The sequence below is a fragment of the Erigeron canadensis genome, chromosome 9 (assembly GCF_010389155.1).
Source record: "Erigeron canadensis isolate Cc75 chromosome 9, C_canadensis_v1, whole genome shotgun sequence".
In the NCBI taxonomy this organism is placed as follows: Eukaryota; Viridiplantae; Streptophyta; class Magnoliopsida; order Asterales; family Asteraceae; genus Erigeron; species Erigeron canadensis.
The window spans coordinates 5103989-5115378 of NC_057769.1; the positions used below are offsets into that span (position 1 = coordinate 5103989).

Below are 11390 nucleotides of genomic sequence, written 5' to 3' on the forward strand. Positions count from 1 at the left end.
CTTACCTTCAGTGTGTGATGAGAAAATGGGATAACAAGCCATATATTTATACTCAAACTTGTACAGTTTTAACTTAAAACATTCAATATGGTATTTATTACTGTATAATTCTTGATTAGCATTTTATAAACGTAATATTTCTGATCAGCAATTTAAAAAAGTAATAAATTATGTACAATCTATTTTTGAACCCGACCCGAATCATCTTGTTCGTACATTAATGAGTCGAAATGGCTGTATCTAATTTGATCAAACATAGTAATATGTGGAAAACAAATTACATTCTGTTCAATAATGGGCTCAAAGAGGCTTATGCAACAAGAAGCATCATTATTTGTTTTTTTTTGGTAGAACCGGGAAGCACTAAGCATTATTTGGTAGGGGTAAGACTATTTACATCCCAACCTCCCCCATACACAGTCGAAAATGGTATTTGGGACCAAAACTTATGGAAGACGGCATTAAGAGTTACTTTACTGTTCTCACAAAACATCATTTTTATCAAGTTTTTTTTGGTAAAATTACACTTTGCAACAAGAAGCAGAGTTTTAGACAGAAAGCGTCAATTGAATTCTTAATTCTCAAGCAAATAGAACAGCCAAATATATGTCATTGTTATTTTGACATAAATATATACATACAACATCTATATTTATACATGACTTATAACTTACTGGAATAAAAAGCAAACATGTCCTTACTCGAATGCATGATGAATATGTGAAGAAATGACTTCTATAGGATACATTCATGCTAGCTTGTATGTTGAATAAAATCCATTAAAAGCATCTTTTCAAATGGTCACATACTTACATATATATTTTGATAGAACTTTGCAAACCGAAATACACAAGTTGACTAATGAGTTTGAGGCCTCAAAGCAGCTATCGTGTCATGCTGCAAGACGAAGAACATGAAGGCATGGAGCTCCAGATTTGCAAAAAGTAAGCGAACCAAGGATATCATAAGTGCTAAAGCCGAAGAAACCCCACTAATAAGAAACAAACCTTGAAACCTGCCAAAGTTCAAGGTTCGTGGCTTAGGCAGAGTATCTTGGGATGATGCCGAGTGTTTCCTGAACCAGTACTTCTCCAGATCTCCCAGTGTTCCGTTTTCTCTTAGTTTGGCAATTTGTCTTGACATCTCTACTACTAATGGTGATCCTTTTTTAAATACCTAAATTAAATAAATACCTTTAACTTCTAACAGAATACATTGATTGTATATATAATATACAGAATGTTTTTACTCGCATCTATCAGAAAACGAAAAGAAGAGGTACTTACAAAGCCAAAACCTGAAGTAGTAGGTTCAGACGAAACAAGGGCGTAATCAGCAGAGTACCTTCCTAGAAACATCTTAATGTAAGGGATTTCATCGATGATAGCATCAGCACCACCATGTTTTCCACCTTTTGATAAAGCATCTGCATAAGCTTCGTATGAATAGTATTGGCTATGTTTAAAACTCTCAAAATCCAAGTTCATAACAGTCACTCCAGCCACAAAAGAGCCGCCATGAAACCCCACAGTTCCACCTTTTGATGCTATTTGGAACTGTTCAAAAGTTAGTAGTGAAGCCAATATTGCAGTGTAACTCGAGATAAGAATAAGGACAACTAGTAACCATATGAACAGAACAAACTTTGACAGATTACTTGACAGTCTCTCTCCTGCACCACAAATTTCCATAAAATGGTTAGAATATGTGATTGTGGTTCCATATTATTTTATATGAGAGAAGAGAGAAGAAAGAGAACTTTGAGTAAAGAATAGGGTCATTAGGATGAACCAAAAGGTTGCTCCAATTTGCTGAACGTGTGATCTTTGGGACCCTTGATCCATAGACTCGATAGCAAAAATTACTATGCCAGTGATGATGGCAAAAGAAACTGTGCATAGCCAAAGATCCAAGTCGAGTGGCTTCATGAAGATCCACATGTCATTATGGTTAATTCTTGCAAGCGTTCCTAGACCTATGTCGGTGTAGGTAGCTGTGAAGTCAACATACCGAGATCTGTTTTCAAGAATTGTTGAATCGCCCAAGACCGCATCAATCTCCTGATATATATGTACATATATACAAGTTAGACTTTTATTTCAAACAATACATTACAAGTTAGATAACTTGCATATGTTAAAGCACTGACTTTGATATTCATAAAATCTGCATACCTGAGCATAAACCCTCATTACAAGATTGTTATAAGTTTCATTGGCAAATGGAACTAAATCATACGATACATTTAAAGCTTGAATGCACCTATTGAAGACGTCATAAGAGTATCCGGTGGCAGTTGTAACATTTTTCAGATTATCATACTTTGCATCTATAAAGTATGTGAAGTTTCTTTGTGTTAGAACCCCAACTTTCAGTCTTTTATCACTAGTCATTTGCAATATCCGACGTTTTGGAGAGATTGTAGACCCTTTCCTTTCTCCATTTCCTATAATGTTTCCAACCTTGAATCCATTGGAGACTAGCTTTCCATCAATGAGTCGATACTCACCACTTACACCCTTAAATCTTGTTTTTGAAATCTCATTTAGAAGCATGGAATCAAATCGTGGGACAACAAATGAAGACTGAACCCCAACCCTTTGAACAGATTCTGCAAATGCCCAAATTGTGTCGTATGCCCATATAGCAAGCGCACTTACCTCTCTTGATGATAAAGTAGGGTACTTTGTAGTACATTCATTGTACCATCTTAACGTTAAATTTAGCAACATGCTTGATGCTGGAATGTAAGGTCTCACACATATCACTCCTTGCAATGACTCGATGACTTCATTATCCATGGATTGCAGTATGTCAACCGTCTTATAAGTTACAATCCAGGAATATGCTTCACTCACTATTCCCAACCTTTGCGCATTTAATAAAACTCTGGATGCTAATGAAGACGACAAATGTACAATAATGACCGTTGTGAGGCCCATCTTGATCTTTTGCAACTCTTGATTGATTTGATCATCTGTGGCCCTGGCTTGAACTGCACTTCCACGACTAACTTGGATGTATCTGTCTTGGAAAGATTCAAGAAAATATGATAAGCTCTCCCGCCCCCAATCAGCGTCCTCATATAAAAATATAACATCTCTCCATCTAAAAGATTCCACAAGGGTAGTAATGCTTTTGGACATTATTGATTCATCTTCTTTAATTTGAAACAAGTATGGATAATCCATAGAGGGAGAACCCGCAAAGGAAAATATCGGAACTTTAGCTTTATTAGCAATTGGGGCCATTAACTTTGCTTCAAGATATGTTTCCGGGCCTATGATTGCTTGCACCTTTATGTTATTCAAAAGATCAAACACTGCATGAAAAACCTAATGAAGTGAGAGACTTACATGTAACAGGAAACTTAGTAGGTCCTTGGCTTTTAACATGTGGAAGGAAACAGAACACCGCAGTTGGCAAAACATTTTAGGACAGGTTCTATATGTTCAAAAGAGATGAAATATGTAACGGTGTTAAAATTTTATAACTTTTATACTTACAGTAAACATATATGGCCAACAACAACAATCCAAGGCTGGATTTAATCCTATTTGTTTCTTTTGTAATAAACTAAAACACCAGTAAAATAGTGAACAATCAATTGTCAGTATAACAGCTGACAATGGTGAGAAATGAAAGACGAGGAACAAAAAGAGACCGCACGTACCAGCTGTAAGAGCTTGTAAAGGGTCACCTTTGGAGTCCCTCGTGTGGAAAACGATCCTCGTACTGTAATTGTCATTAAGTGCATAAAAATCAGAGATTGCCATTGTTATGAAGCTGTGAATGGACCTTGCAATCCATGACTCTATGTCAAGAACGATCCCCACTCGTATAACAACTTGGTCATGCATGAGGATGCCATTGTTTTTCGATGGAAATGAGTGCGTACATAAATCCTGGTTTGAAAAGCTCAAGGATATGAGAAGCAATAGCATGATTTCCCTTTGACTCTGGTGCACCATCTTTGGAAGAAGCAACAAGGAATGTGCAACATTTCATTTTATGGGAGTATTAACTTAGAAAAAGTCAACTAGCCATGTAGATACTTTAGAAGGTCAATTAACCTTGAATGAATAATGCAGAAATTGGTTAATGAAATTGAAATGTAAGTTTGGAAGTTCCACAAAAAGTCAACATCAGATTATTGTAGCCTTTCTAGTATTATTCACAGCTACTAACCAACAGAGTCATTCTAGTTACGAATTTTTTAGAGACTGAAGGACGTCATTGTCTGTAAACTCTATGGTCGGCTATTGCGTAGAAAACACTTACGTTTATGAAACTTCCGATCACTTGGGAGAAGAAATTTAATATAAATGATTGTGATTGCATAAGTCAGTGATAGATGACTGATGTATTTTTTAGTTCAAGTCTGCAAGTCATATTTGAGTTTTAGTAAGACCAAGTCATGCCTATTTAAGGTTACCTTTTGAATTCGATGTTGCATTGTCCCCACATATTGTTTGTCAAATGCATATATATAAGATATTAAACAAAAAAAACTGAGATTCTGAATCAAGTTATTAATAACTTGTTCACTACTGTCTAAATGAGAAGCACATGTGCCTTGTTCTCATGATAGACTCAAAGGCACTAACTAAGTTCGCGATGGAATGAAATTATTTTTTATTTTAAACGAAAGTAAAGTAAGTAACTCCCAATGGTGTCTCTCACGGGTTTTGGGTCTCAATACCGTCTTTAACGGTGTATGGAGAAGGTTGAGATGTAGACAGCCTTACCCCTAACAAAGGTAGAAAGACTGCTTCCACGTTTATAAAATAGGACCTTCAGCCTTTTTCCAAGGCTCCAATCACTGATCCAATCCAGTTGCTTTTAAATTATTTTTTATTTTAAGTTTTCGGTATGTTACCATTTTTATGAATAAAGTTTTCAAATTCTAGTTTTCAAATCCGATTTAGGGTTTATTTTCCTTTCTGTCAGAAAGTCTCATATATGAAGGTTTGTTGACATCATGAAAAAAAAAAACCGCTTACTGAGAACTAGTTATATAAATTAAAGTACTCACGTTATGGGTTTATTCAGCTTTTCTTATTTTCTCAACATTATTGCAAGAAGTATGATTTGTGTGTAGCAGGAACACAGGTAACCTTTTAGTAAGTACTTCATTATACAAGTTATCATCTGTTACCGACTGATTATGGTCAGCCGCAGCCTTCAACGTGCCCCACCGTGTTAGGAAGGTTCCCAAAGCTCATCTTTTTAGAAAACTGTAGCAACCTTTTGGTTCATCCTTATGACCCTGTTTATTAATGGAACCGTGATAGGGAGACCTAAATTAGGCCTAATTTTTAGCCTGCCACCTGTTATTTTCATTTCATTATGACCCAAAATTTATATTCCAATTTTACCCTCAATATTAATTTACGGAATTTGGTCATTCTAATCCATTCGTTTTTCATTAAATGCAAACTCCAATTATATTCTCTATATATCTGTCTACTAATGTTTTACGCAGCAGTTTTATCTATTATGTATTTTTAATAGCAAAAAAATTCAGACTTTTATTAACATGTAGATTATCCAACATCTTCAAAAGATGTGCTGCATGTTTATCCAAAATAATAGTACACTCCAGAATCAAGATAAAAAGTAACTCATGCTGTCTTTCACGGGTTTTGGGTCTCAATAGCGTCTTCGACGGTGTATGGGGTGGTTGATATGTAGACAGCCTTACCCCTACGAAAGGTAGAGAGACTGCTTTCAGGTTCTACTATAGGTTGAAAAGGACCTCCAGCCTCCAGCCTTGCTGGGCATGAGAATCGAACCCATGGCTGGGCATGAGGATCGAACCCATAACCTCTGTTTCCAGAGACATAAGCTTCAACCACTGATCCAACATCAAGATAAGTCATTTTATTAAAATTTACATGAATGCAGTTGAGTACCTGCTGTATGATATATGCGGAAGAGATATTTAGTAAGGGAAAATGATCCATACTGCAGACTTTACCTAAGCTTAGGTACTGCCACTTTAAAAAAAGTTACATATTAAACCCTTGAATTTAATAAACATACATAACCCCCTGAATTTTACATAAACTCTCCTAAATTTTACATTATCACCCCCTGCTTTACTTAAGATAGGTACTGCATGCTTTACCAAACCTTTCCCCGTTTAGTAAATCAATGACAAACACTATGCGGTTTACAAGATATATTGTATACTAAATAATACTCCATTTTATCTATTCATAACAAATACAATAACTATTACGACAACACCGATTATATGTACTAGATTATCTACTTCAATTTATTTTGTTTAAATAAATAAATTAGGTTAGAGAAGAGATGAGACTTTGTAAAAATACAATACAGTGATTACACACGTAAAAGGATGTTGGTTTGGAAGTAAGGTTTGTATTTATAAAGATTAGGGGCATATTAGTAATAATACAAATTAATTAATGGAGCTCCAAAATAAAAGTACAGATGTCATCCAAATCATCAGTGTTATTAATGTCATCCACAATAATTAAATTTTAATTCCATCAGGGTTTTTTTTTTGTTTTTTTTTTTTAATGACAGCCCATAGGTTTGTCAGTAAAAACTAATTGGGTGCATTAAAAATTTGTACCTTGTCGTTAGAAAAATCAGGGGGCGGTTTTTAATATATAATGTGCAAGTTTTTAAGCATGTAATATGTTGTTAGTAACAGCCCTTAAGGCTGTCATTATCATTTTCCTTTTCTTTTCTAGATAAAAGTGAGTCATAAGTAGGTTTTCATTTTCTAAAGGAGGACTTTAAAGAGTTCTATGGTGACGCAGTTGTAGGGGTGTCACAATGGGTGGGTTGGGTAATTGATGCTAGCTTGTATCTTGAACGATATCCATCAAATGCATCTTCTTAAATAGTTACATATATTTTTTGATAGAATTCAGCAAACCGAATTAGACAAGTTGATTAATGAGTTCAACCTCCACTAGCTCATTATATCCCAATGGCATATTTAAAAAATAGATTGACGCCTCAAAGTAGCTATCGCTTTATGCTGCAAGACGAAGAATATGATGGCATGGAGCTCCAGTTTTGCGCAAAGTAAGCGAACCATGGATATCATAAGTGCTAAAGCCAAAGAAACCCCACTAATAAGAAACAAACCTTGAAACCTACCAAAGTTCAAGGTTTTCGGTTTAGGCAGAGTATCTTCAGATGATGCAGAGTGTTTCTTGAACCAATACTTCTCCAGATCTTCCAGTTTTCCATTTTCTCTTAGTTTGGCAATTTGTCTTGACATCTCTTCTACCATAGGTGATCCTTTTTGAAAAGCCTAAATGAGATAAATACTTTACTGTGTTATTCTAACCAATCGAATACACTGACCGTTCACTTAATGTACACAATACTTTTACTCACATCTATTGAAATACGAAAAATAAAAGGTACTACTTACGAAGCCAAAACCAGAAGTAATTGGTTCAGACGAAACAAGGGCGTAGTCAGCTGAGTGCCTTCCTAGAAACATCTTGATGTAAGGAATTTCATCGATGATAGCATCAGCACCACCATGTTTTCCACCTTTTGATAAAGCATCTGCGTAATCATCATATGAATAGTATTGGCTATGTTTAAAATTCCCAAAATCCAAGTTGCTAACAGTCACTCCTGCCACAAAAGAGCCGCCATGAAACCCCACAGTTCCACCCTTTGATGCTATTTGGAACTGTTCAACAGTTAGTAGTGAAGCCAATGTTGCAGTGTAACTCGAGATAAGAATAAGTACAACTAGTAACCAGATGAACAATACAAACTTGGACAGTTTACTTGACAGCCTCTCACCTACATCATAAAGTTTCATAAAATGATTAGTATGTATATGTGATTATTGTAGTTCCACTTTAATTTACACGAGGAGAAGGGGAGAGAGAGAACTTTGAGTAAAAAATAGGGTCATTAGGATGATCCAAAAGGTTGCTCCGATTTGCTCAGCAGGTGATCTTTGGGACCCTTGATCCTTAGACTCAATAACAAAAATTACAAAGCCAGTGAGGATAGCAAAACAAATTGTGCATAGCCAAAGATCCAAGTCGAGTGGCTTCAAGAAGATCCACATGTCATTATGGTTGATTCTTGCAAGCGTTCCTACGCCTATGTCAGTGTAAGTAGCTGTGAAGTCAACATACTGATATCTGTTTTCAAGAATAGTTGAATCACCCAAGATAGCATCAATCTCCTGATAAATATGTACAAAACATACAAGTTAGATAAAGTTATATAACTTGCATATGTGAAACCCCTGACTTTGATATTCTAAAATTTGCATACCTGAGCATGAACCTTCATTACAAGATCGTTATAAGTTTCATTGGCATATGGAACTAAATCGTAGGATACATTCAAAGCTTGGATGCATATATTGAAGACATCTACAGAAAATCCGGTGGCAGTTGTAACATTTTCCACATTGTCATACTTTGCATCTATAAAGTACGTGAAATTTCTTTCTGTTAGAACGCCAACTTTCAGTTTTATATCACTAGTCGTTTGTAATATCCGACGTTTTGGAGAGCATGTAGACCCTCTCCTCTCTCCATTTTCTATAATGTTCACAATTTTGAATCCATTGGAGACTAGCTTTCCATCAATGAGTCGATACTCACCACTTAAACCCTTAAATCTTGATTTTGAAATCTCATATAGAAGCATAGAATCAAACCGTGGGACAACAAATGATGACCGAACTCCAACCCTTTGAACAGACTCTGCAAGTGCCCAAATTGTGTTGTATGCCCATATAGCAAGCACACTCACCTCTCTTGATGCTAAAGTAGGGTACTTTGTAGTACATTCATTGTACCATCTTGCCGTTAAATTCAGCAACGTGTTTGATGCCGGAATGTATGGCCTCACAGATATCACTCCTTGCAATGACTCGATAACTTCATTATCCACAGATTGCAATATGTCAACCGTTTTATAAGTTACAATCCAAGTATATTCTTCACTTACCATTCCCATTCTTTCCGCATTTAATAAAACTCTGGCAGCTAATGAAGATGACAAATTTACAATAATGACTGTTGAGAGACCAATCTTGATATTTTGCAACTCTTGAGTGATTTGATCATCTGTGGCCATGGCTTGAACTGCACTTCTGCGACTGACTCGGATGCTTTTGTCTTGGAAAGATTCAAGAAAATGTGATAAGCTTTCCCGCCCACAATCTGCATCCTCATATAAAAATATAACATCTCTCCATTTGAAAGATTCCACAAGGGTAGTAATGCTTTTGGACATTACTGATTCGTCTTCTTTAATTTGAAACAAGTATGGATAGTCCATAGAGGAAGAACCCGCAAAGGAAAATATTGGAACTTTAGCCTTATTAGCAATCGGGGCTAATATCTTTGCTTCAAGATATGTTTCTGGGCCTAGGATTGCTTGCACCTTTACGTTATTCAGAAGATCAAGAACTGCAAGAAAGGTACTAATGAAGCGAAGATACTTACGTTGGATTTAATCTTAATTCATCCATATATTTATTGGACTTTCGTAATAAGCTAAAAAAGGTACGATAAATAATAATCATTTGTCAGTTTTTCACCATACCAGATGATCGACAAGAAAACAAAAGGGATAAAGAAAAGGAGATGAGCACATACCAGCTGATAAAGCTTCTAAAGGGCAACCTTTGGAGTCCCTTGTGTGGAAAACGATTCTCGTTCTGTAATTGTTATTAAGTGCATAAAAATCAGACATCGCCATAGTTATGAAGCTGTGAATGGACTTTGCAGTCCATGACTCCATGTCAAGAACGACCCCCACTCGTATAAAAACTTGGTCATGCATGAGGATGCCATTGTTTTTAGATGGCAATGAGTGTATACATAAATCCTGGTTTAAAAAGCTCAAGTATATCAGAAACAGTAGGATGATTTCGCTTCGACTCTGGAGCACCATCTTTTGAAGAAGTAACAAGCAATGTGCAACATTTAGTTTTTAGGGGTTTAACTTAGATAAAAACAACTAGCCATGTAGATACTATCAAAGTACAACTAGCTTTGAATTAAGAATGCAGAGAAAAGTAAATGAAGTTGAAATGTACATTTGAAAATTTTATAATTATTATAAAATCTCTTGAGAAATGATGTAGAAAGTGTCACAAAAGGTCAACATCAGATAATTTTAGCCTCTCTATTCTTATTCCTAGCTACTAATTTTAGCTGCAATATGTAAATGAGGTTAGTTTGACCTGTTGGGAATTGCTATTCCATCTGTTGGCCATTCTTTATTATCACAGGGATATGATGAGTGTGTGTGTGTATATAAGAGAACGAATAAACAGAAAGATATATAAATTAACTGCTATTCGAATGGTTTCATATGTACAACATCTTCTAATATTATTGTTTTGATAATACCAAGTTGTATGTTTTTTTCCCCTCCCAGTGACAAGATTCTTGTTTTCAGTTGTGTAGTTCTAAAAAAAAGTCAATTGTCATTGAATGTAACGAGAACTTTTGACTATGATAAATATATATCTAAGGGAAATGATTAATCCTCCTAAATAAATAACCTAAAAATCCTCCTAATAAGAAGATGATATGCAGATTGGCAAATAGTTCATATTGACTCGTAACGCTTTCCATAAAAGAAAAGGGTGCAATTTTATTGACAAGATTTAGCATTAGTTAAAGAGAAGTTTGTCTTATCAATATCCAAAGATGATCTGAAGCATATCAAGATCAGGATCTTCCTTTTGCTTATGATATTCTTGAGTTTCTTAAATCAGGGACTATGGGTGTTCTATTGTTCTAACAAGAAGAAACTCTCACTTCTTAAGTACTTTATAGATGCAAATCATGACATTCAGAATAGTAATACAACTGCCACTGGATTCTCTGTCGATGTGTTCAATATTTTGTGATCATGCAAACTCTTTTGACTCATTACCCAACTCGCCTAACGCCCTAACTTGCCTATCTTGCTACCTACAAGCGAAAATTGTTTCATTGGGTTAGGTTAAAATAAATGTACTTTGTGGCATATCAGGAGCTGATGCTATTTTGGGTGATTCAACGATTCTTGCGAACAGATCTCAATATGTTGACTTTACAGCAACTTAGGTTGGCTTTTCGATAGAGGAATCAAAATAGGTTGGTCTTTTCCTAGGAGGAACCAAAAGATTACTGTGGTGGAGCTGTTGCAGAGGTGGCATAATGGGTGGGTCGATGGGTTGGGTAACAGGTTATAATGGCTCAGAAGTACTGAAACGACCACAATATGCACCACTTCCAATTGAAAAACAAAATTTAGTCCTTAGCAACAGTTACAGTTTGCAAAGAAGACCTGTACGATAAAGCAAGCAGTTCATCCTCACTCGCCCTAAGACATCTCAAGATCTTGACCTTCGTTATGTA

The 11390-nt window shown here is 35.7% G+C and overlaps 2 protein-coding genes across 2 annotated transcripts; both read right to left on the bottom strand.

The window, feature by feature from the left end:
* Positions 1–831: 831 nt before the first annotated feature.
* Positions 832–3971, bottom strand: LOC122584035 (glutamate receptor 1.3-like). Its single transcript, XM_043756393.1, has 5 exons — positions 3674–3971; positions 2175–3322; positions 1760–2060; positions 1287–1672; positions 832–1176 (listed from the first exon to the last, which is right to left on the bottom strand). Exons 1-5 carry the CDS (start codon positions 3969–3971, stop codon positions 859–861), a joined length of 2451 nt encoding a protein of 816 aa, XP_043612328.1. The 3' UTR covers positions 832–858.
* A 2949-nt stretch (positions 3972–6920) lies between these two features.
* On the bottom strand, positions 6921–9930 carry LOC122583979 (glutamate receptor 1.4-like). Its single transcript, XM_043756347.1, has 5 exons — positions 9633–9930; positions 8296–9443; positions 7903–8203; positions 7424–7809; positions 6921–7300 (listed from the first exon to the last, which is right to left on the bottom strand). The coding sequence occupies exons 1-5, from the start codon at positions 9928–9930 to the stop codon at positions 6980–6982; spliced, it is 2454 nt and encodes an 817-aa protein (XP_043612282.1). The 3' UTR covers positions 6921–6979.
* Positions 9931–11390: the final 1460 nt, after the last annotated feature.

Excerpts from the sequence above, each read along its gene's own strand:
- LOC122584035 (XM_043756393.1), bottom strand. The coding sequence starts at position 3,971 with ATGGTGCACCAGAGTCAAAGGGAAATCATGCTATTGCTTCTCATATCC. Across the intron at positions 3,323-3,673 it reads TTTACAAGCTCTTACAGCTG|TGTTTGATCTTTTGAATAAC; the intron begins GTACGTGCGGTC and ends TTTTTCATGCAG. Across the intron at positions 1,673-1,759 it reads GACCCTATTCTTTACTCAAA|GAGAGAGACTGTCAAGTAAT; the intron begins GTTCTCTTTCTT and ends TTTGTGGTGCAG.
- LOC122583979 (XM_043756347.1), bottom strand. The coding sequence starts at position 9,930 with ATGGTGCTCCAGAGTCGAAGCGAAATCATCCTACTGTTTCTGATATAC. Across the intron at positions 9,444-9,632 it reads TTTAGAAGCTTTATCAGCTG|TTCTTGATCTTCTGAATAAC; the intron begins GTATGTGCTCAT and ends CCTTTCTTGCAG. Across the intron at positions 7,810-7,902 it reads GACCCTATTTTTTACTCAAA|GTGAGAGGCTGTCAAGTAAA; the intron begins GTTCTCTCTCTC and ends TTTATGATGTAG.